At 38.8% G+C, this 25818-nt stretch overlaps 1 protein-coding gene across 14 annotated transcripts in view; it reads left to right on the top strand.

Annotated features, from left to right (window-relative positions):
- The window catches only part of ATP2B2 (ATPase plasma membrane Ca2+ transporting 2), a 412410-nt gene that overhangs the window by 349722 nt on the left and 36870 nt on the right, over nucleotides 1–25818 (top strand). For all 14 annotated transcript variants that reach the window (XM_030501305.1, XM_032920206.1, XM_030501308.1 and 11 more), the window contains 6 exons: nucleotides 7681–7922; nucleotides 8496–8730; nucleotides 14012–14191; nucleotides 15245–15332; nucleotides 21049–21155; nucleotides 21868–22059. In XM_030501305.1, the coding sequence (XP_030357165.1) occupies nucleotides 7681–7922; nucleotides 8496–8730; nucleotides 14012–14191; nucleotides 15245–15332; nucleotides 21049–21155; nucleotides 21868–22059 (1044 nt within the window). The remainder of the gene's footprint in view (nucleotides 1–7680; nucleotides 7923–8495; nucleotides 8731–14011; nucleotides 14192–15244; nucleotides 15333–21048; nucleotides 21156–21867; nucleotides 22060–25818) is intronic.

The following is a 25818-nucleotide window of genomic DNA, read 5'->3' as shown; positions in this document are numbered from 1 at the left end:
TTAATTACATAGATAGATGTGGTTAAATTTAGCTTTGTTAACTACCTCAAATATTGCTTCTCCTCTTGTTATCCCTTTTTCTCTGGTTGAGAAGCTGAAGGAAACAGCAATTTTTGTTCTGCTTAGTTCTAACACTAAGTAGAACAAAACTAGGAATAGTGTTCTCATACGAATAGTGAAAATTGCTCATGTGTCAACATTTTTTGCATGTCTGAAAATTTATGCACAGACAATAGAAATGTTTTGTCTGTTCTTGAGAGTGAATTGAAAAACTGATGATGTAGGGACTAGAAAGTGGACAGAAGTAAGTTGAAACCTGGTCACAGGGGGTTGGGATAACAAAGTCCAGCTGGAAGCTGATCACTAACAGTGTCTGCCAGTGTATCCCCAGTAAGGGGGGCAGTACTGTTTCATGTCATTGATGGTCTAGATGATGGAGCTGAGGGCCTGACATGCAAGTGGGAGATTGAGAAGGCTGCGACTGTTCAGCCTGGAGAAAAGACGGCTTAGGGGGACATTACCAATGTGTATAAACACCTGATGGGACAGGCTAAAGAAGATGGAGCCAGACTCTTCTCAGTGGTGCCTGGTGAAAGGCAAAAAGGCAGTGAAAGCAAATTGAAACATGGGAAATTGCAGTTAAATGTAAGAAAACAAGTTTTAATGTGAGGGTGGTCAAACACTGGCACAAGGTGCCCAGAGAGGTTGTGGAGTCTTCATCCTTGTGGATACCCCAAACCCAACTGGACACAGTCTCGAGCGGCCTGTTCTATGTGACCCTAGGCTTAGATGGTCTCCCTAAAGTGTGAGGCTGGTGCCTGTCAGCCTCAACTACTCTCTAAGTCTGTGACAGATGTGTACAGGACTGGCATATCCATCTTCTACTTTAGTGTTAAGAAGAAACAATTTTACTGGCTTTTCTAATTTTTTTTGCCCTATACTTTTTAAATTCAAATGAAACAAAGGTAAATTCATCCGTCAAACTAAAAGTGTAATCTATTTATTTGCTATTAAAATTAAGGGTGAAGTATTAGCTCTCTTTGAATGTTAAAAATAGGTAACAGTCAATGAGAAAGGCAGTAGAGACTGTCACACCAGCTTTTCAGTCTGTTCTTCATGCATGATTTAATCTTCTTTCATAATCACTCTGGAGGGAATTTAGGGATAGTATCATTTTTTTTCTTGCTACCGTTATGTGAGCCAAACCAAGCACGAGTCCATATTCACTGAGCCGCACCACTGCTGCTCTCTGAACTTTGCCATCGTGATGGGAAATGTCACACTGATACATTACATAATTACAGCTGGCCTTGACATTATTTGAGGCAACAAGAGATGTTGAAATACACTGGTTTTGTGCTGTATCTGACTAGACTTGTATCCATCTCAAGCGCTAGCGATGAGGGTTACATGGTACCACAGCACTGCATTAATTAAATAGATTGTTGCATCATTTTCAGGTCTGTCTTCAGATAATATAAAATAATTATTGTCCTCCTAAACATCTGTCGTGGTTTAAGCCCAGCCGGTAACTCAGACTGAAGCCAAAACACAGCACTGCACCAGCTACTAAGAAGGAGAAAAATAACTGTTACAGCTGAACCCAGGACAATATCAAATAACTGTCCTGCACAAGAGCTATTCTGATACAGGAAGCCTGGATTTGAGTATCCTCCAATTGCTGTGGTAGATATAATTATGCCAGTTTTACTTAACTGATTCCATTGTTCTGACTACTGTACAAATATATTGTTTCTTACACTACACAGTAGTAAGTCAAACATTTCCAATTTCCTAGAAAGTTTGAGCAGATCTGAGAGTTAAATGGTTGTCAAATAACAAGGTGGGGGCCTGTGACACTGCTGTCACTCATCTGAGGAGCCTGCTCCGTGTTGGCTGAGGAGGGCAGCACATGTGTGGTCAATAGTAGGGAAGTCTTTTAAACTGCTTCACTATTACTACTCATTGCTTGCTGAGACAGCAGAACCGAGAAGTCCAGAGGAGACCACGGAGCTGCTGCGAGGGCTGGAGCAGCTCTGCTCTGGAGCCAGGCTGAGAGAGCTGGGCTGGGGCAGCCTGGAGAAGAGAAGGCTCCTGAAGGGGAGACCTTAGAGCAGCTCCAGTGCCTAAAGGGGCTACAAGAAACCTGGAGAGGGAAAGAGCAGCTGGAAAGCTGCTCAGCGGAAAAGGACCTGGGGATGTTGGTTGACAGAGCTGAACATGAGCAGCTTGTGCCCAGGCAGCCAAGAAGCCAACAGCATCCTGGCCTGGCTCAGCACCAGTGTGGCAGCAGGGCCAGGGCAGTGACTGTCCCCCTGTGCTGGGCACGGGTGAGGCTGCACCTCGAATCCTGTGTTCAGTTCTGGGCCTCTCACTGCAAGAGAGACATTGAGGTGCTGGAGCGGGGCCAGAGAAGGGCATCGGAGCTGGTGCAGGGCCTGGAGCACAAGTGTGGTGAGGAACGGCTGAGGGACCTGGGGGGGTTAGTCTGGAGAAGAGGAGGCTGAGGGGGGACCTTATCGCTCTCTGCAACTGCCTGACAGGAGGTTGTAGCGAGGTGGGGTCGGTCTCTTCTCCCAGGTAACAAGTGATAGGACAAGTTGCACCAGGGGAGGTTTAGAGTGGATATTAGGAACAATTTCTTCCCTGAAAGCATTGTCAAACATCGAAACAGGCTGCCCAGGGAAGTGGTTGATTCTGTATTACACAACCAGTTCCAAGTTCTTTTGTTGTTCTTTTTCAATCCCTTATGCTGACCTCAATTCAAACTGACTTTTGATTTTAATTTAACTGAATTTCAACAGCATTGTACCTTGCAGTGATGATTCTGAGTTGTAAACTAGCATGTATATTGTCAGAAAGCATGTTGCGTTTTGTGCTCTGTATAAAACAGAAGCAACTTGTTGAGATTGTTAAGATGAACAAAATTACTTAAAACTCAGAAAGTCTGAGGACAAATTGGGATCCTGCTCATCACTTAAATCAGTAATATTATTCTAGATGTGTCCTCAAGGGTAGCAAAGATCAGAATCAGTCCAAGACATGAGGACTAATTTTATTCCTAAATAAAGGCCTTATGAAAGTAAATTCCTAACATTTTAACAGCATAGAGGTTGATACCGGGTATTATCGTTAGGATGCTGGTTTGTTTTTCCTTGTGTAAATCTACAAAAAGATGCAAGACTTCTAATTTGGTTAATTAGTATTATCCTAGTTGTGTATAATTAATACACCAGTTGGGATCTGCGCAGAAAGCCAGCAATGTGCTATGTGCTGAGACAGTGTTGAAAGTATTTTTCAGAATTTCAGGGCAGAAATTCAGTAGAACCAAAGGGAAGTTCCACAGTGTTGTTTGGGACAAGCCAGACAGGATTATTAAGCACCCTTTCTAAACTATAAGTGGAAATGTAAACCAAGTTTCTGTAAGAGAATCTGTGCATTATCAAAACCAGCCTATTTCCAGACAAGCTTTAACAAAGTTTCTGTTGTATTCTTACGCAGGGATGTGCATTCCCATGTAGTTCTGAAGAGGTGATACAGCGCGAAAACAATAAATGCTCTTAGAACAAACAGTAAAGTGAAGATAAAGCAAATTTGTTCATGGTGTTTGGCACCCAGAATCCAGATTATAGCTGGGGTGAAGGATCTGTGGAGATGGTCTTCCTATGAAAGACAGAAAAGCAGTGCTGCTGTTGAACTTCTGTAGTTAACAGGATCTCCCTATGGGAAATCATAACTGAAAACTAGAAGAGCTGATGTCTAGTGTTACTGCTTTCTTATTGTCAACACATCTTCTGAAACTGTTTCCCATTTTGTAATTGAAAACTTTATTTAGTCAAGCAGTTTTAGTTTCTTAATCCTTGGCTGGAAAAAGCACACTCCTTTCATCTTGAAGTTTTTCTCTAAGATAAACAGTCATTTCTAAATCTGTCCTGGCTTAGCTTGAGGTCAGTTGAATAAACCTGTGTCTACAAAAAGCTGATACTTAAGATTATAAATTTTGTCTGGTTTAATCTTGCTTTAGATGTCTTCCATTAAACCATTGATTCAAAATACCTAATGAGGGAGTATCTCTGAATTTGATAGTACTCTAGTTTTTTAGTAGTTCTCCTTTTTACAGTATTAGGAATTAAATAATAAAAGTAGCCCATGGTTGAAGTAGCATTGATCCTTCTGGGTTATTTTAAATTTTACACATATAATGTTTAAATATACAGAGAAAATCCCTGCACATCCTGGTCTGTTTTCTCTTTGCCGAATAAATAAATTCCAGAGTGGATTTTTTTTTTGCAGTTTAACTTTAAAAATGTTTTTCCTCTGTTTGCCTGTTGCAAATGGAGTTGAAATGGAACATTTGATACGGATATAATATTCTAGAAAAGTTCATTTTTTGTCTTGATAAAATCGGTATATTTACAGTCTTTATTATTCTAAAGGAGTAGTTCAATCCGTAGAACACAGGAGAATAACATAAAAAACAAATTACTTCAGAGAATGTATGAAATCCTGAGATTTTAATGTGGAAAGACTGCCTTCTTGCTGGGTCCTCTCTTTTCACATCAAACGGGGCAATGAGAAAAATGAGGTTTAATAAGTGTTATGGTAAAAACAGAGACATTATGATTTGCTAATCTAATGTTAAAAGTTAAAGCACCTCTAGAAGTTATGCCCATTGTTTTCTCTTTCTTCCTTCTTAACCCATTTTATTAGTCAATTATTTTCCAGTGAAAAAAATCTGAAAACACCTTTTGTAATCCACATTCACTATCAGGTCAATACTAGCTTTCGGGCTGTTATTTTTAAGGCTTAATAATACAGCTGTACTTTGACCTAGAAACCTATTTTGATTTGGTAGTTGTACATCTGCCTGCAGTTTGTTTTACATGCAAGTATTCGCTTACACTTAAAATATTATTATTACCTAAATAATATAAAGACTTGGAAGAAACATTTAAAAACATGTTGCAAAGATCAGTGAAAAGTTGTTACTGGAGGAAGATATTGGATGAGTTTCTACCTTGTAGAAGCTTTGAGCTTTTGAGAAACAGCACATTCAAAAAGGTGAAGTTCCCATTTGCAAATCACAGTTCTCTCATATGTTATCAAAGGATTTCCATTCTCTGAGGAGTCAATGAAGTTGTTCCTAGTTAATTATTTAAAAGTAACCCCTTTGGGCTGTCCTTTCAATTGCTTTCCAGGTGCCATAAACTGCAGATTTCAGCAAGAAATAAATTTAGATACAGCACGGTAGGAAGGTTTAAAAGCCAGCAGCTTCTGCAAAGGATTGTCAGGAACAATCTGCAAGGAGACTGCTTTTGGCATATAGATTTTGAGCTGAAGCAGTAGAGGAAAGGAAGTGCTGCTTGCCAGCTCTCACCACCATATGCTTTATTATAATGTAATGTACAAAGAATATGGAGACAGCAGCTGCTCTAGAGGGAGGTGGCCACTTGTCAGGGTTTGAAACCTTTCTGAAATGTCTGTTCATTTTCTTGTCACTGGTATTTTTTCCCCTTGCTTACGTATTTGCATTCAAAAGATGTTCTCTAAAAGAAATCCATTTTTAGACCACAGTTAGAAGAGGAGAATGTGATCTAGTTTTTGTTGAAATGAAAATAATTCTTGAAGGACTCTAATATTTAGGTTTATATATTGTGAAATGTGGGTAGAGTTTTTTTCTCAATATCCAGTCATATCAGGGCATGATGAAATCTTATGTATAAATTAACTATTGTCTAGGATCGTATGTCTTTGATGGAAAGAAATTTATGCCTTTTATTGGCTGCCAGTGTGTGTTTGCTAGTGCCTTGGTCACATTCACATTTAAGTCAATGTCAAGGTTCACTGACTTTGATGGCAGAGAGAACCAAAGCTTAGATGAGGATTTAGATCTGAAATGGAAAGAGTTTGATATGATATGCACAGAGAAACCGGCCTTTCCTGGCATCCCTACCCAGCAGAGAGGTTGACTACTCTGTTGCATTGAGAAACCTGAAGTTTTTAGCATGTTTCAGGAGATGTGTGCCTACAGTGTCATGAAAATGTACCTTACGTATTTAAACAAAACTGTATTTTAAAGGGTATCTTTTTGACTCCTGGGATTTTCATATCTGAATGTAACAGTCCTTCCAAATACACATAACTATGAGCACTTGCATCTTACATTAGAGATTCTTAAGTGAATTTGAGAATCCAGGGAGAAGTTACATCACAGTATAATTGGATTATAGCAGGGCAAGTTGTTATAGCATATAATAAAATTAATGTTAGCATCTTCGCCGAATGTCAGAATTTTACACTGACCCTGAAGGAAGGCTAAAATGTCACAGCAACACAAATGCGACCCATATAACTCGCTAAAAATAATGGTTCATATAGAGGTAAGATGTTACAATTCTTTTTGGAAAGGTAAATCTCTCTGAGATTTTTAGATTATTACCTATTCTTCACCATAGATGCGTCTCTCTGAAAAAGAAACTACATGGCTCTGTCACCAGGTATATATTTTCCTGGTGATGGAAAGATGATTCTTATGGAAAAATCTGTGTTAATTTGCTTACCACAGTTCTATACCAGTCTATTATTGTCTGCCTTTCATTTTCTAACCCAGCTGCAATTGGTGGGTATCTGCAATACTGACGTACTTATTAATCCTTTCTTAAAGGTCCCCTTTTCCCTTTTTGTGGCTGTATTTGTTGCAAGAATTCAAATCTAAGTAGGATTACTGATCTGCAACTTTAATCAATCCCTACATAACCCCTCATCCCACTGAGGGGCAATGTAGGGAATTCCATTGATTTAGGAATCCTATTTCTGAAGTAGACTGAATTTGGAAGTCTGTAGTGAAATTAAACATGGATTATGAATATAGTCCCGCAGTCCTAATTCTGCAAAATGTGAGGCAGAAATTGAAGTCACACTGAAAATGGTGACTTACAGTCTTGTCTTGAGTCAAAACTGTTTTCCATGCAAATGAAAGTTTTGAAAGCACTTCTCCTTTTGGTTCCCTTAAGTATAGTTTAGCCCTGGCTTAAGCGACACTTCTTTAATTCTAGGCTAGTCTGCTCCATTTTTTTCTAACATATAAAGCATTTATTGTCTGAAGCAGCAGACTAAAATACGGTAATTACAGAAACAGTTACTTTTAGATGTAGAACTATTATTTTATAGATTGTTGGAAATACCTTTTTCACTGAGATTTGCTGTTATGATTAGACACAGATTTATTTTTACACAAAAAATGCCTGGTAGGAAGAAAAGGACAGATCTTTCTTCAACCATGGAAGTCAGCAAAACAATGTAATTCTAAGCAAGTGAGAAAATGAAATCCCCTGCTTTTGACAAATGAGAATTAATTCTTTTTGAGCTTAAAGAAGGTTACTTCATTTTTAATCATCACAAGCTATTCAACTGCCAATGGCTAATTTGAAAGCAAAGAAATGCAAGAGACCAAATGTAGCTATTTCGCTAGAGAAATGTTCCTTGTGAGAATAGCTGCTTCAAGTTGAGTATTGCTCTGTGGGGTTTTTTGCTGGCTTTTAAAACTTGGAAGACTCATGACAGCGCAGTTAGAGTTTCAGATCTTAAACTGTCCATTTTAACTTTGCATTCATTGTTCAGAAGCTGTTGTGTACTGCTTATCAGCAGAGAAATTAATATCTGATTTTTCCTTCTCTTCAGCCACCAGAGAAAGAGGGTGGCCTGCCTCGCCAGGTCGGCAATAAGACGGAGTGTGGTCTCTTGGGATTTGTCCTGGATTTAAAGCAGGATTATGAGCCTGTTCGAAACCTCATCCCCGAGGAGAAGCTCTATAAAGTTTACACCTTCAACTCTGTGAGAAAGTCAATGAGTACTGTCATTAAAATGCCAGATGGCAGTTTCCGAATGTACAGCAAAGGAGCTTCTGAAATTGTGCTGAAGAAGTAAGTTCCAATGCATTAGTTGCTGCGTTTTTTGAAAAGGCAAAATGTTCTGGCACTAGTAAGACTATGGGAGAATTTTGGTACTTGGAACTTACTACTTACAGTAGAAATATGACACACTTTAGGAGTATAACCTGTTAATGTTATTTTCTAAATACAGTTTTTGGAAGTGCTCACTCTTGCAAAACTCTTTGGTTTGTTTTTGTTATCACTTATCACTGGCTAGCCAAAGATTTGGGTTTGCATTCAGCAGTACACAAATGGATGGTTTATGTTCAACCCTTTTGGAAAATAAGGATTTTTCAATTTCATTGTAAGTTGTCAGCTCATTAATTACATGGGTATTGAGGAAATAATGGCTGAAGGGCTCTTGGTGTCTCTGTAATAAGTTACAAACAAAATCTCTCTGGCAGTTCAGTAGTGAATCTTGTTTAATGTAGAAATTTAGATTGGAAATTCAAAACTTGCCATCAAAAAAGGAAACTGCCGAATGAAATATGCTGGCACAAGGAAATACCTGTCAGCAGTCTTGCAAATACACAATCAACTTATGTATTTTCTCAAATAAAACAGATGTTCCAGGATCCTTAATGCAGCTGGTGAACCTCGGATCTTCAGACCCCGCGACCGAGATGAAATGGTGAAGAAAGTGATTGAACCCATGGCCTGCGATGGGCTGAGAACCATCTGTGTTGCCTTCCGAGACTTCGGCAGCAGCCCAGAGCCTGACTGGGACAACGAAAATGACATATTGTCTGACCTGACTTGCATTTGTGTTGTTGGCATTGAAGACCCAGTAAGGCCAGAGGTATATTGAATTCTTATGTTATAAAGCACTTCTCAGAGAGCTGAACGTTAACCAAGAAACTAAAGGTTTCTTGCAGGTTTTATCTTTTTTTCAGTTTTAATTAGCTCTGTCAAAGAAGGTAGAAGTGAGCTTTAGAAATAGACTTTTCTTGATAATAAGTCAAATAATTAACCTGATAAAAATCAACTATTAATCAACCAATGTTTAAATAAAGCAAAATAGGGCTTTTTGAATGACAGCATTGAGACGACTTAACCTTCTTTTAAGGAGCAGTATTCAGGAGGTTTGATCAGCAGAAGTTTTATTACACTCCCAGGTATTAAAGAATTTTCCTTTAAGTAATGCAGTTGCTGTGCAACTCTGACAGTAAAGATGTGCAGTGATTAGATTTACCATGATTCTATGATTTTAACTGCAGTGGGGTCGCTTTCCACAGAAATTGGATACAGGCTTGGAGTTCATGTAACGGTTGCCACTTTGCTAACTGTCCTAAGATTGTAACTGGTGGCTATAAAGGAAAACTGTTTTTAATGTTTTTGGGCAAGGAAAAGCTTTGCCATGGAAAGGCTGCAGATTTCATGGATACTATACTTCAATGGCTTGTAAAAATATGACTAAAATTTCCGCTTAACTGAGACAATCAGTATTGGCTGTGCATATTGGAAGCATGTGCCTGCTACTACACTTACAAGATTTTGGGGCTGACAAGAAATCTGGAGAGGGGCTTTTGACAAGGGCCTTTAGTGACAGGAAAGGTCGGAATGGCTTTAACCTGACAGAGGGCAGGTTTAGATTAGACATTAGGAAGAAATTCTTCACTGTGAGAGTGGTGAGACACTAGCACAGGTTGCCCAGAGAAGCCCAGATTTATTTCCCTGAGTCCTTTATAAACTAGGTTTTACACTCTTCTGGCTGCTGTAACTTCAGAAACTAACATTACAACTACAGGTACCAACTGCATAACTACTCTCTGTTATAATGTAGAGTAAATCTTGCTTAGGTGCAGACTGTACAATAAACTCCTTATCTCTACAACCATCAGATAAACAGCATTCACTTTATCTGTCGTCAGATGGTCTCTTGCTGCTGACCCATCTGTCCCTACACCTGACATTGAACGCCTAAACATGTTTAAAAACCTTAAAATGCTCTGGCTCAGCAATACCTTAATGCTCTAGCTCACCTATATTTCACTCAGAAAGTTTCTAACTGCCAGTGACCACTGGAGCTGTGACTCAGTCCTCTTTCCCTGCAAACTGGTTCATGCTCCATGTGAGAAAATAGCTGTAGGTCAGGTTGTGTGTGCGTGACAGACTGAGGGGATGGGTAGCATATTATCCAAATAATGAGGGATTTGCACTCATTATAGAAAATAGCTGCAAACTATCCGGTCATGAGATTATGATGAGTATGTTTTAGAAGAGAACCGCTCTCCTCTTGTGGGGAAAAATTCCTTAGGAGCTTGAGGTAAAAAATGAGTAACGTTGGTAAAAATAAAAAGGTCAAGCCTGACTTTCGTGTAAAGGATCAAAGAAGGTGAAGGCAGGAAAGCATTTTATTTCTAGATAATTATTTGAATAATGTATTGAATTTCTTGTAGTTTAGCACCAGAATATGCAGTGACACTTCTTACTTCATTGCAAGACACATGGTAAAATGTTTATTATTTCAGAATTTTACCAAATGTTGGACAACGGGTTTTTGAGGCTTTGGGTGGTTTTTCTTCTTTCCCCCCCCCTTTCCCTTTTTGCCTGTTTTTAAGTGGTAATAAAGTCATGAGAACTTTTAAGACAATGTTTAATTTATTATTACACCATACCTGGATAGAAAGTAGTAAAAGTACCTTAGGGGAAAGGAACTGAAAAAACCCAAGCCAGCAAAAACCCAATAAATTTCAGACAAGCTGGCTAGTTATGGAATATCTGACTTAGTGGGAATATCGTACTATACATATATTACAATGGTGAAATCCCCATTGTAGAGGCAAATAGTAAGATGTTGAGCTGTTTGTTACAAGGGATTTTACTGTTTTGCCAGAATTAAGCCCATTTATTAAATAGAGTCACCACTGGACACCACATTCCAAATGCCTTCTGTAAGGAAAAAGAACATAAAAAATTAGAACTATTACTGCAGCTGCTATTTTGTTATTATTCCCATGGATATCAGAATTTGTTCTGACAGAAATTTAGATTAGGTATATCCAATGAAACAATCCAGTGTCACCATCCTGGTCGCCTTTAGTTTCCCTTAAATTACATTCCCATTTTTCCTGGGAAAGGCTCCCTTTTCTCCTTTTCCATAAGATGTTTGCTGGACTTAACACATGCAAAATGGAAGCCTCCTTGTTTCCACTGAGCTCCTATGGCACGGTGCTGGTGTGCATCTTTGGAATCCCTGCAGTGTCAGTGGTGCCATGCTCGCATGGGTTCAGAGTTCTGCCATCTGTTCTGAGGATAATGCTGGGAGCTTTCTTGCACTTGCATTTCTTTCTATACAAGAAAAGAAGCTATCTGGATTAATTATTCAACAGCGATATCCAGCAACTGGCCAGCTTTATCTGGAGTGTAACCACTGGACACCCATGACTTCTGCATAATTCCTTGGTTAATTCAGACAGTAGCTTAACTCATTAGCAGCAGCACTGAACTACCTGCTTGATATTTATCTTTTTGTGTGTGTGTGGTTTTTTCTTTGATAAATATACAAGAAGAGAACAAATAGAACGATGTCTTGTTCTTGTAGAGATTCTCTGTTGATTTTGACAGTCTTTCTGGATTGATTTTAATGAGTCTGAACTGGCTTATACTGATTTGCCAATGTACGCCTACAGTCTGTTATTTCTGGGAATGAACATAAACCACTTCCAAATGCCACCTATTTATTTGTCACCTGATTCTGATAGATATTCCTGCACTGGATAATTTATGCATGTGTGCATGCACTGAGGGGTTTTCTTTGCAGACCAGAGAATTTTAAAATGTGTACTGAAGCTCTGCAGAACTGATGGAAAATATGTACTTACCCTGCCCACTCAGTCTGCCAACACTCTTTCTTCCTTACAGCAATAAAAAAATAGGAACAATATTTTCACTGTAATTACTGTACACAGTATTAAATCAGATACCACCCACCAGCTGTCCAAAAACTGAGAGAAGAGGAAAATAGAATTATTTCTCTAGTTCTATTTGATTTTGGGATGGTTTGGAAAGTAGGTTGTCCTCCCGTGACCCTGTGTAATAGGACTGGCACTTTTTGTGACTAGACCTTTTTTTTCTGTTTGCATTGTAATTTATTTTCTCCTTCATGGTTCATCCACTGTGCTGGTTTTACAGAAAGTCATCTAAATCTGTCCTATCCTATGCATGAGGGTCACCACAGCTAAAGTGGATACTAAGGGCATTCCAAATTGGCAAATGGGATATAGTCAGGATTATTAACATGGAAACGGTAGATCAGGAGTCATCTGCTTAAGCAATAGATTTAATGCCCCCATAGATTGTATGCCTTCCGTAGAAGTCTATTTCATAATGTTAAAAGGCTTCAGGTCCAAATAATGTTTCTAGGATCGAACTTGTGGGAATAATATTCTCTTAGTAGAGATAGGAGAATGGGAAGATAAATCGCTGACCCTTATTTTTTCTGTTGGTTCTGTAATCAGTATTGACAGAGTCATTCTGCAAACACCACATTGCGTGGATGCAGCCTGAGGGTGGAGGGATTTTCTTTGTAGTCATGGGACAAGTAGTGTAGTACATGGGACAAGTTAGGTCTTAGCTTAGTGAGGCGTTTGGGGAAATGGAAGCTTCACAACTGCCTTCATTAAAGATGCAGAAACATGGTGTGAAATTGTATTCACTGATTAGAGTAATCATTATCTACAATATGGTTTAAGGGTGTGTAATTTCAATCTGACGTGCAGCCCGAGATACATAGCCTCTCTGGCCCCATGGAATCATTAGAAGGCCAGCATTTGCCACACTGGATCAGAGCAGTGGTTGTCATGCAAAAGGCAATGCCCTGCCCTCGGCAGTGTCATGTATTGTAGCTATAGAGGAAATTATCTAGAGATGCACAGAATTAACAGGGTAATCTTGTAGATGGTGGCCCCTTTTCTTAATATTTTCTGTACTAATGGGTGAGATTAATCCACTCTAATTGGCATTGAGTTCTACAATACACTTATATCTATGACAGAGGTTATGATCAGCAAGCTGCACTGAACTGGTAGTAGAATATAGTGAGGCTTTGCTGTTCTAGCCAGTAATATCATCTGGGATTTTTTTTTTTTGGGGGGTGGTGGTTTTATTTTTTATTTCTTAATTTTCAATAATTATTTTAAAATTCTTTTCATCATCATATCCTTTGCTTATTAGTTTCTGTAGGAAATCAACAGCTCTCTGTATACATGATTGCTGACATAATTCATTACAGTCAGACAATCCTGTTACTTTACATAACTGTCATCTGAAGGAGCTCAGCTGTCATACAGCAGCAATTTGCAGTCAGTGGTCAGATATGTATTTGGGGAATTTATGCAAACATGATTTATGTATGAATTACATAGATGGAGAGTGTTAGGCAACACTGCAGAGCAAGCATCTAGGGCCAGGTCTCCGAGCTGTTTTAATTTGGGGGATAACCTTCACATTTCCTGGAGGTTTACTTAGGATCACTGCCTAATGTTCTGATGCTTATCTAAGTCATGCTCAACTTTGGGGAATCTTTTTCCTCTCTTGAGTGTCACTTGTCTACTTCACGTACCTCTCCGCTGCCCCACATGTGAGAACCAGTGCAACCTAGAATTGCTTTACATCTGTTCCTTGCTGTCTTCTGTAGTAAGGAAGTTCAGTTTCACTAGTTCTGGGAAGGGTTTCTGTTTTCATGAGGAGTCCCGGGATGCACTTAGTCTCTTCCAGGTACAAATGAAATTTAGAGAAGTGGCAGTATGCTGAAGGTATCTATCTAGGCTGTTCTTGAGGTGTACCTGATGCTAAAGGTCAGAAAAGCTGCAGAGCACTCCTTTTTATTAAAATCAGGAGAAGCTTTAGGCAGCTCCTCTTAAAAAGGGTTTGCGTGCTCCTCAGTGCAAGATTTGTCTTGCCTGTGGCATAACCTCAATTCTGTAACAGTCAGGTAGCTATAATATGCCATAAACTGTACGATTTCACTTTTTCCTTCATGAATTTCCTGGCCTTAAAATATTCTGATTTAGAAACAGAATGACTTAAATTTTATCTCTTGTCTAGGAATTTTCTTTGCTGTTATATTGCTTTTGTAGGTCCCAGAAGCCATAAGAAAGTGCCAGCGAGCTGGAATTACAGTCCGCATGGTCACTGGAGACAACATCAACACAGCACGTGCCATTGCCATAAAATGTGGAATCATTCATCCAGGAGAAGACTTTCTCTGCCTTGAAGGGAAAGAGTTCAACAGAAGGATCCGAAATGAGAAGGGAGAGGTAATTCATATACTAAATCCAGATAGATGATGAATATGTTATTAAAAAATAGCAAGAACACTGAAATATTTCTCCTCCACTGTACCTCGTACCAGTAAAGACTACTTGGAAAGACTGCTACTTCTTTCTACTGCTAGCCTTTTGCAGTTAAGAATACCAGTGAAAATGTGGCCACCTTCTCCTGATGCAGAGCCACTCTCAGCTTAATGCTAGCCTAATTCAGCACTGTTTAGAACCATAGCACTAGACTACAAGAAATCAAACTAAGCACATTAAAGCAGGTTTGTTAGCAAAGAGAAGGAACTCAACAGCAGTGTGCAGATCTCTCTCACAGAATTGCGATCTGTACCGAGAACCAGCTCCTCCCATTTCTTCATTTTATAGCAGTTTATCTAATGTACTGCTATATCCACTCACTCTAACCATTTGCATAACTTCATCTATTCTTTGGAAGATTTTTAACTGCTCATAAAAGATGGAGCTAACACATGGTTCATTGAAGTCAGCTTTAAAAAAGTAAACTCTGTGCTGTCCCTTTGAGTTTATCATTAATGAACGGACACAGTCATTTATTCCTTGCATTGGTTGATGGAATCCTGGGAATGTTAGTATATGCAGCGAGTTTGTCCTTGTTATATTCGTATACAGAGAAAATTCCGCCATTATTGGTGTCAAAATGGAGTGAAGGATTTGGATTCAAAGTTAGAATAGAATAACAGTCTTCTACTTGTCAGCATCCTCCATCTAGAGTCATGATATGGAGTGGAACTATCAATAAAGATGGTAAGAAAAGCTGATGAGATACTGTGGCAAATATACCTACATTAGCCAAGAGCTGAGCTTTGGCAGTAGTAAACTGCCTGTTTTGACCTTGTCTTCACCTGCAGTTTTGATGGCTCTTGTAATTTTTCTCTGCTTTTGGAGTAAAATTGCAGACCAGGGCAGTGAAGCAAATCAGCTGCCACACAGACACAAATATAGTTTGCATTTTACTAATCACAGACTAACAGTTCTACTGTTTTGGGATTTTTCTTGTGTGTCCCCCCCCTCCAGATTGAGCAAGAACGGATCGACAAAATCTGGCCAAAGCTTCGGGTGCTTGCTCGCTCATCTCCCACTGACAAACACACTTTGGTCAAAGGTGCGTGGAGGCTGCTTTATGTGTGTGTGCAAACTAATGCCAAAGTTACTGAAGTATGCTCAGCACATCATCTGTGTTGTGAAAATTCTGCTGTGACAACTATAGCTGAGTTCTTAGCTTTAATTGCACATTTATACACAATGCAAAGAAGTGTTCTCGGTAACCAAGTCTCTTGTGTTTGTGTTCTACCTGAGTCTTCAAATGGAAGAGGAAACTGGTTGGCATGAATAACAGAAATACTAATCTCAGATTTGCCTTGTGACTTTTAACTGGGCTAGAATGAGGTTGTTGCTAGGAAGGGAAAATGTGTGTTTGCTGGTCAGAAAGAAAATGTTGAGTTCTTCATATAAAACAAGAAGGGGCATAGATTTTGTTGTCTTTGCCTATACCTCTTTATGAAGAAAACAAGAACAACCTCATTTAGAGAAAATCAAGTCACTCAAGTGCATCTGTTCTCTGACAATTATTTTTAATGAGTATTCCAAGATAAAACACTTTTCATGTTACGATAGCAGTTATTGGAGATGGTGAAACTTGGAGCTGCCTTTTATAGCATCACATGAATGGAGATGGGCTTTTTAAGCCGATTCCGTTTTCCTATAGGCTCACTCATGGTGTGAGGTGCATTGGCTTCCTTTAGATTTCTGGCTGTATTTTTAGTCTGGTTTTGCTCAGACTGCACCACACAAATGATGTTCTCTTACAACACTGCAGATGGAATGCTCCTATAAAAGAGGGTTTTGTTCACGGTTTTCTTTATAAAGCCTTTTTCCTGTCTGTAACTCACTTGTTGATGACTTGAAATCCTACTCTGTTGACTTTGAAGTTCACACTTAAAAGACAGCTGATGAAATCAGCTAATTTTTGATTAGGAATAACGTCATTTCTGGCCATGCTAAGCTGGGGGGCTGGCGCAGGCAGAAGCCCTGTCAGCAGATGGCTGTGTTTGCTGGCTTCCTGATGAAGAAAGAACTGGATGATTTTGCTAAGGCCTTAGAAAGTCTGGGAAGACCCATCTTAGCAATTCTTGCAGGAGTTGATGTTCAGGATAAGATCCAGCTGATCAGATACATGTTATCAGCTGGTTGGCTCCTTAAGTAATTCACATACAGGTAGGAAATCCTTTTGGTATGGCAAGGTTTTATTGATATGACCCCATACACAATTGATAAAAACTTTTGAGCAGTATGTAAGGTTTTTTTTATGTTTACATGACTTTGGAGCAAAAGTTCCATTGTGAATTTGAAGACTGGCTCAATAGGGTCCTTTGGGTTTGGGACCAGTGTATGTGAGGAACTCTGGAAGCATGGATCATCCAGAGAAACCTCATAAGCCTTGGCACGGTGCACAAGATGGGGCAGCTGGAGACATCCTGCTGTTACTCACCCCCTCCAGCCGCTGTTTAGACTAGTGGTCTTGAAATGGGCTGCACGCACATCAGGGACAATCCACTGGGATGCAGGAAGAACATATTTTTTACCATTATTAAATAGAAGATTATTTTTTAGACACTGTTTATTTCATCTCTATCTCGTCCTTTTCTAATGTATGTTTTATAATGTACGTAAATATATTAGTACAGTATTACATATGTATAATTTATAAATAAAATACATATTTTGGGGGTATGTGTTCAAAAAGATTTAACCAATAGATGTTCATGATTGAAAAGGTTTGGAGACCACTGGGTTGGACCACAGTTATTAGCTCCATAGGTCAGTATTAAAACTGCACTAAGTTAGCTGAAGTCTCCTCACTTCCCTAGAGCATTGAAAAGACTGTCATATAGTGTTGAAGGGCTTGACTTGTACAGCCTAATAGTTTGTTTGTTTCCGAAACACGCAACAATTTGTGTTTCATCAAGTGTATTAAATAAGTCCCTTGGGAGTCCTCATTTGAATCAGTCAGGATTTCCCTTAAGAGGAAAATAAAACCTTTGCCAGGAAAAATGAAATAAATGAAATAGAGCTGAACAAAACCAAGCAACAATCCAAGAGATACTTACTACTACTGAATGCCATATGCAACTAATACAATTAATGTTTTGAAGATGTGACAAGGTCAAATGATATAGTGATTAAGTATCTAACAAAGTTCAAGAACAAGTCTGTGGAAAATCATGCTGGAATTTTTGGCTGGTAATACTCCAAGGGCCATTAAAAGTTACAAGAAACTATTGAAATGTTCACTAGTTTGGGGCCTCTTGTTAAAATGTTGTGTTTTTCTCAGACACTTGAGGGATCAAGAGGGTTTTCTTTTCTTTGATGTAGTCTATCTGCTCTAGGGTAAAAACACACATCACAAAATAAACTTTTTTATATTTAATATTTAATGGCATACAGCTGCTGGAGGGAATATTTTTTCTCCTTAACATAGCACAATCCCACCCTGCTAAAGGATCATTTTCATTTTGCATTTTTGTTTTTACTACTGCTGAGGGACTAGACAAAGGCTTGGTTCAGCACTGCAGGCTGGGCAGACAGCTGATCTCAAACATTTGTGGCTTTGAAGTAGAGCTAGATTGAAAACAAAAGGTTTATCATCACCAACTGTTTCAGTGCAATGAAAAGGTTCGATATCTCAATCCAACTGAAATACAGTTTCTTACGGGGTTTATGACACCCATTGGTATAATTTCATTTTTTTTATCCTATTTCAAAATATAACAAGTAAAAATGCAGAGAATTTATACTGATGTGTCCTTATAATACTATTGCTGAAATACTTCAATATTGTCGTACTGTTACTTAAAATACTATGGGAAACAACTGTTTAGAACTGATGGGAAATAGCATCTTCTTATGAGAAGGTATAGTAAATATTCACTTTATCAGTTCAAGAAGCTGTGCCTTCCAATATGTTTAAATTAGGCTGGAATTATTTTTCTGTGATATTGAAAAAAACTATTCTCATATAAAGCTGATGTATTAATAAGCAGAAAGGGAACTTTAAAGAAGAAGAGATTTTTAATAATTACCCTTAATTACTAAAATATTTCAAATATTATTGCACAGCATATTATTATATATGGCCCCATTAATGTGGACACACCATGAGACTAAGTGGCATAATAAATATAGATAAAAGTGTATTAATTGAAATTCTGAAATGAAATATCAGCACGTTATAAACTGCAGGTGGTTTTTTAATTTTCATTTGTGAGAAAATGTTAAAACTTATTTTTCTTCAAATTCATCTGAAGAAGTATTCAGGAAGTTGACCTGTTCCACAGTGTCAAAAGTCAGCTTCAGCCAACTCTCCCCTGAAGCGAGGAACATAAGACCAGTTTAAAGGAAGCAGAAGTATAGTGCATTTGAATCTAGAGTTTTCTACTCTCTAAATACCACTTAGGTCTGTGTAGTTGGGATTGAATGCAACTTCGTGGGAGGCAGGGTTCCCTTGATGCCTTCAAGGTTCCCTTATAATCTAAAGCACATTTTGGTGCATGCTTGGTGCAGAAACCTGTGTGGTTTAGCCATGTTCTTCTCTGCTATGCTAATATATGAACTTGTGGTGCACTGTTCACAATTACCAATGCTGTCTGTAATATTACATATAACACTGACATTAACCTTGAAATGATTTGATTAATGTTAGATGGGAGGAAGGCGGGATAGATTTCACTTTCAGCTGTATATACAGTGCTGGTACCTTTTCTAGCAAGCTTGTGCGTACAGTGCCCCTCTTGATAGCTATGCAGAGTTGTTTTAAATAGCAGCTTTTCCCTCATCAGAAACAAGCTGCTTGCTCTGAAAACCTTATGCCTGATGCAAGCTACATGACTCCTCCCCAGATTCCTGCCACATCAGCAGAGTCTGTGTGTGGAACACACTGTAATGTTATGCTCTAGGTGTATTCCTATGGCCATTGAATAAAATTCTTTTTGACAGATGAAAGTCGTGGCCAAACAGCTTAAGATGAGGGAACAGACCAATGAAACGGCAAAAGCTTTTTGGGGTGGAAGCTTTGCCAAGTTTTAGGAATTCCCCTGCTATGCTGGGCTTATTCCAGCTGCATAGTTTGCTTTTAGTGATAAAAATGACTACTAAACCTTGTGAGCAACTACTAAACCCTGTAGATTACTTTGCAGTTGGCTGAGGACAGTTGGTAGTACTGTCATTGACCTTAGAGTGCTATTTATAGGAGAGCATTTGTTAGAGCCTCTTCAACTTGATTTGGGTTTTGTTCCCATTTGGAATCCAGTTGTGAGAGGATGCTATCTACCTGTTTGGAGCAGTTAATACTACGGCATGTCAGACATTTTAACTATTTTTTTTTTTTAAGAAGCTTTAACTATTGATTTAACATCAAAGGATGTGTTAATAACAAGAAGGGAAGACCAACGCTTTCAACAGTAATGGCATCTGATGTTCCTGTTTATTTAGTAATACCAGAGGCAAATCACCCCAACAAATTGAAAGCTCTAATTGTAAGATGTTATCAGAATAATGTGCCATTTATCTGAGTTCATGCTGCCAGTGGAAAGCAAATAGGGTTTTTTTCTGCTTTTTGTAAGACTGAAAAACACAGGACACTAACTGCTTCCATGCTGCATTGCAATCTTCTGAGCGCCCGATAAGCCTGAACCTTGCCAAGAGGCAGCTATTGCTTTGTAATCTACAATTTCCTATTTCTGCTTAGGTATCTGATATGTGAGTTATTTTATTCCAGAGTAGAATGAAAGCTTTTTACACTGGGAAGGTTTTGATAATTGCTTTTGGAGGTTATGACTTTGTGCAAAATGTGTTAGCAAAAGGCATTTTGTCATTTCTCCACCTAATTAATATGGAGAGGTGTTCTTGTATCCTATGCAACAATCCTGTATTCTGGACTTGTGTTCAAATGGACTCTCACATGGAAATACAAACATGAGTGGTGAATGATCCCCATCCTATTAAAAACCAGGGCTGCTTCTGTAACCTTAGAAAAATTCTTTATTCTTTTCCTTACTTTCCCCATCTGCGTAAGTGGAAAACACTCCCCTGCAGGCTGGTTGTATGATACTTAATTCACCAAGTGAAAAGTGCTTTCTTTTCTCAAATGATCTCAAAATTAAAGTCAGAATCATTTTATTATGTCTATTTATTAAAATGTTTGGCTCCAGAATTTAAAGAATTATTTTATATCTTCTTTCTTCTTAATCAGTGTTTGGCAGAATTGAACATGGCTGTTGAAATGTTAAACTGGCTCCAGCTAAATATAATTCATCAATGGCATTTGTTAGCTTTAGGTTAAACTGATTGCCAGGAGGCATCCCAGTAAAGCAGTTATTGCAGTTCAGTCCCAGCTGAGGAGAGCTTTGAGTATAAACTTAAGGCTTTGGCAAATCTTTTCCATTGATGTTTAATCAGAGAGCTGGGCTGAAATGCGTTTACTGTGACACATGATTTTAAATAGTAGAAATCTTCTAAAAGAACATAATGATCTGATTTCATTACCTTTGAATTCTATGCAAGTTTTGTTGATGTTTTGATGATGCAGGATCAGAACTTCTCATGTAAATTCTAGTGGTGATGTCTGGTAGTGTGTAGTAGTGATGACACAGCTTTCATGGTGCTTTTCCTTAAAAAATCAGCTCTATTGATCTGTGTAAGACTTGTGTGGTACTGTGTAGTCTATGTTACACAGGCCCTGCTATTTTTAGAGGGGAGTTTTATCTTACTAATCGTTTATATGTATATGTGTATGTATACACACACACACATATGTTTTGCAGGTATTATTGACAGTACCCAGGTGGAGCAGAGGCAGGTCGTAGCTGTGACTGGTGATGGAACCAACGATGGACCAGCACTTAAAAAAGCTGATGTTGGCTTTGCAATGGTATAATCTTGAGCATATTTATTGATGTTTGTGTCATTATAGATTTGCTGTAAGAGGTTTTTCATTTGTTACGTGCTGAGAAAGTTGCTTGGTTATTACTTAGTTATTGGAGGGGGTGATTTAGGTTGCTTCTGAATCCTTTCATTTACTACGTTTTGCTACTTTTCCAGTATTTTGTCTAAGGTAACTATTGGCCATGTGCACAATCCTGTGCCAATACAGGAAAATGAACTATTTTCTCCACAACAGTGGAGCACTATTTTGCTTTGATTAAATCCATCACTCAGTGTAAAGATGTCTTCCGAATGTACTCTGATTCTGAAGACATTAATATTCTAGACTATATATTAATATACATAACTTTAATTTTTGTTAGCAATTCTGTTCATGTATATTAATAAGATATAATCAATGATAAAAATAACTCAGAAGATCAGTAGTCATTAAGCTGGTAATTTAAACCACTCAAAACGATCATCACATGAATTCCACTGCTCTCTATCAATCCCCTTTTCTGTGTCCTTACTTTCAGAAATAGGCCACATTAGCAACCTTCCTAGTGAACAGAAAATGTAGAATATACTCAGCAGTCCGTGTTACTATGCTGGGAAGTCTCTGTGTAACTGTGGACTTTGAATGAGTATGAAGATCTGTATTCTGACTGTCTCTCTACTTTCTAGTAGGTAATTTTAGTCACAATTAATTTTTGCAGGGTATTGCTGGAACAGATGTTGCAAAGGAAGCCTCAGACATCATCCTGACAGATGACAACTTCAGTAGCATTGTGAAGGCTGTAATGTGGGGACGCAATGTCTATGACAGTATCTCCAAGTTCCTGCAGTTCCAGCTCACTGTTAACATCGTGGCTGTGATTGTGGCTTTCACTGGAGCATGCATTACCCAGGTGAGCTGTTGCTGAAAGTATGGGGTCAAATCCTATCAAGGTAAGTTTTCATTCTTAAGTAATGGTGGCTTACATTTGATTCTTACTTTGCACAACAGAAAGTATTCTTCTGAGCCTTAAGAGTGCATTTAGGTTCAAGCTGCTAAATCTTAAATAGCGGCTCATGTAAGGAAGTGTACTAATTCATCTTCTCTTGGAACTAAATTACTTTTAAGAGCTGCTAATTTTTGTGCTGCTTCCACATAGCTCTCTGGTTGTGATTATATATTATTGTCATGACTGAGCCTTGTGATGATGGACAGAAAATGTCAGGGATTGGGAGAAGGATGAGGTTATGTGACTTGGCCTTTTCCTCTCAGAATATTTCACTATGAAATGGATATTTTCTGATGGATTATGGAATGGGATTATTATTTTCAGGAGAGCAGTTCTGACACACAGATGTAATCCCAGCAGGGGGGCTTTTTGACTGATAAAAGCATTGCTGCTTTCGGGCAATCCCTTTTAATTTCAGGTGCAAATGACAAACCAGTTAAATGCCACATGCAGTTGGACTTGGATCTCTTTTTCTCCCTTTACATTAATCCCTCAGTGCAATCCTGGTGTACTTGCAGTGTGTCTATATCTTTTGCAAAAGCACGTGTGAAAGCAAACCATAGTTTTCCCCCCTTCAAATTACTACTTTTTGATTAATAAAATGAAGTTTTATTTTCCTTAGAAAGAAAAGAGGGTGTATTTAGTACAGTAGGAGGTCTTTCTATAATGGAGGATAAAACACAACATGCAGGTTTTAGTGCTGTCCCTCCCTGAAGTGATGCTGTAGACAGGTGCTGTTACAAACTGCCTCCTCTGATGGAGACACACGATGGGGAAGCTGCCGCTTCCCTCTCTTGTGCATCATCCAGATGCACAGACCTGTTTTCGTGGGTATATTTCACCTCATGCACACCTGAGCAAAACAATGAATAAGTCATTAGCTCTGTTCCAGGCTAAACTTACATTGTAATCATGGAATTGATACTTGAAACCAGAAACCCAGGTACCTTTACAAACCCATGAGGTCAAACTTCTCCTAAGCCTTGACTGACATGTACAGGCTTTTTTCGTGCTGCATGTGAGCAAGCTTCAGCTTCTGCTAGCACTGTGCAGTGGCTGGGTGGATGGGACTGTCACCAGTCAGCTCCTCTGCTGAGTGAGCATGAGCATAGTGCTGGGAGTCTCAGAGACATGCAAAAAGGCTGGTTTTGAAGCAAGTGGAAGTGATCTTAACAAATGAAATAACTGGTTTATCCTGTACAGAGGAAGCACTGAAACCTGAATTCACTTGTTTTCCAAAAAGTCAAAATTGCAAGCTGCCAAGTGCTAGCTCCCTCCCACTGTCCCCAGGCCCTGCTGACGCCTGGGTGTCACAGCTGAGCCTCTCTGTGCCACAGAATTACTCGCGTGGCTGCAGAACTTGGATAACTTTTCCCCTGGGAAATATTTCCAAGCATATTGAGAAAATGCTTAGCTGTAAAGTGATTGTTGTTGGTAACAGAAGGTATGGGAATAAGGACTAAAGCTCTGGAAGGTCAGACCTCCTGGATTTTTATCAGTGGTACAAAACAATATAGAGAAGAGTACAAGCAGCAGCGTGGTGAGAATGCCGTGACTGGGCCTGCTCCGAGTGCTTCCTTTTAAGACCCTGTTTTACAGACATTCAGTCACTGCCTACTTGTAGGAGAGGATGGAAACTATTTGATTTTTGCCAAAGAGAAGTAACTGCTTGGCTGGAGAAGAAAGAGTTAAAGAAGAAGCAAAGTACACTGTGTGATTAAGCAGAGCAACCCAGCTGGACAGGAGCAGGAGAACAGAAAGATAAGGAACTGGTTATTTTGGGACTGTTTGTGAAATGATGAAGAACGTTGAAAAACCAAAACTGTAAACCAGGAACTAAACATGATGTGCTAAAACTAGCTTGGTATAAAAGGTAGAGCAATAGGCAATAAAGTGATTCGCTGCATGAAGATGCTCTGAGTCCATGCCTTTCATACGCCACACCTACTAACATGTATTTAAGGTGATTTTTTTTGTTGTCGTTGATGTCCAGCATTTTTTCAATTGCTTCATGAAAACATGAAGGGAAATATATTCCATTTGTTAATTGAGGGATTTCTGGTTTATTCTTTATGAGGTTAAACATTACAGTGCAAAGACTATTTTCTATCTAGTCTAAGTGCATAAACAGTGCAAGCTTTTCATTCCAGAGCTTTCTTCATCCTTTGAATGATTCCACTGGCTTCTAGTAGGATTTGGATCAGGCCCAGTGTATTTATATTGCCCTAATGGTCTATAAGACCATCGCTGAGCCTGTCAAGTCTGTAGTCCCTGTTTAAAGGTTTTAATGTACACCTCCTAGAATTCCTGTATTTCTGTCCAGATAGGTTCTTATGCAATTCCTTAATTTGTCAGTAAAAATGCAAATCCAACAGAGAGGTCCAAAAGGAGCTAAAATGCAAATTGTAGCGAAAGGGCAGCAGTTACTTCCATTGTAGTTCTGTTTATGCTCAAAGGCCTGACTGCTGATCATCCCAAGCAGCTCTCGGTTCTGCTTCTGCCTTACGAATGAACATCATTATGTAGGCTTTGACTCAAAGGCTCTAGCCAGTGAAAGGGCATTATGTTTGTTTGGCTCATAAGCATTACTAAAAATTACCCTTGAGAACATACTGTACCCTGTGGCTGCTCTGAAAATAGCTTTATCCCAAAATGCATGAATATAACAGAAAAACCTTGCAAGCAGGCTAGGTGCACATACCCAGATTTAAGTCTGCAAAACTGTACACAGGTCTTAAATTACTATCTTGACTGAAATGTTTAAGTTCTTAACAAACAAATGAAGCTAAAATTTATAGTTTCCAAAAGGCAGCATAGCTTTCTGTGACCTTCAAAATGAATATGATAAGGTCCACATCGGACTGGATTTTACTTTGCTTTTAGGTAGTCAGTTTGTCTTTCTTTGATATACAGAATATAATTGTAGTTCACAATTAATATTCAGGTTAATTAATATTCCCCAGATTATGGTTTTGGTGATATTTCATCAAATCTAGAATGAGAAAAATTCTGTGTAGGTTGTAACATTTCTTCCATGCTGCTTAATGTCACCTCTCAAAAAGTATGTTCTGCAATTCAGAACCAGCATACAGGGACGCTAGAGTGTGAAGCTTCTTCTATGCTTATCTACTCTGATTAAAAGCTGACTGGGGATCACTCCATCTGTGGCTGCATAGGTGCTCTTAATTTTGTGTCCAGCCTGTAGGTAACACCCATCAATGAGATCACAACTATTGTTACTACTAGTCCCATGTCGGTGCAGTTTGTGGCACAATGCAGCCAAGCTGTATTAATTCACCTGTCTTTCAAATAACTAATTCCTTTATCTCTTGCTTTCTTCTCTCTGGGTTGCTCAGTGCAAACTTTTAAACTGATCAGGGTGTGGTTATCTTGACCAGTTTGCATATAATTGTCCATTCTGTTCAGCAACGATTACCTCAGGTTAAACCAGTAATTTCTTTTTCCAGTGGATTTATGAGATATATTCTGACTTCATTCTTGGAATAACAATTTTGCACAGCCCTTGCCTGACTCAGTGAGGGTTCTTCTTTGCAGCTCTGCCTACACTTACTGTGAATTTTGTACTTCAAATGAGTCATTGCTCCACATCTCTAGGTATCATATAGAGTTCTATGTGCGCCTTACAAAGCTAGAAGATTCATC

Source organism: Strigops habroptila, chromosome 11, assembly GCF_004027225.2.
Source record: "Strigops habroptila isolate Jane chromosome 11, bStrHab1.2.pri, whole genome shotgun sequence".
Taxonomy (NCBI): Eukaryota; Metazoa; Chordata; class Aves; order Psittaciformes; family Psittacidae; genus Strigops; species Strigops habroptila.
This window is presented reverse-complemented; position numbering and strand designations above follow the sequence as displayed.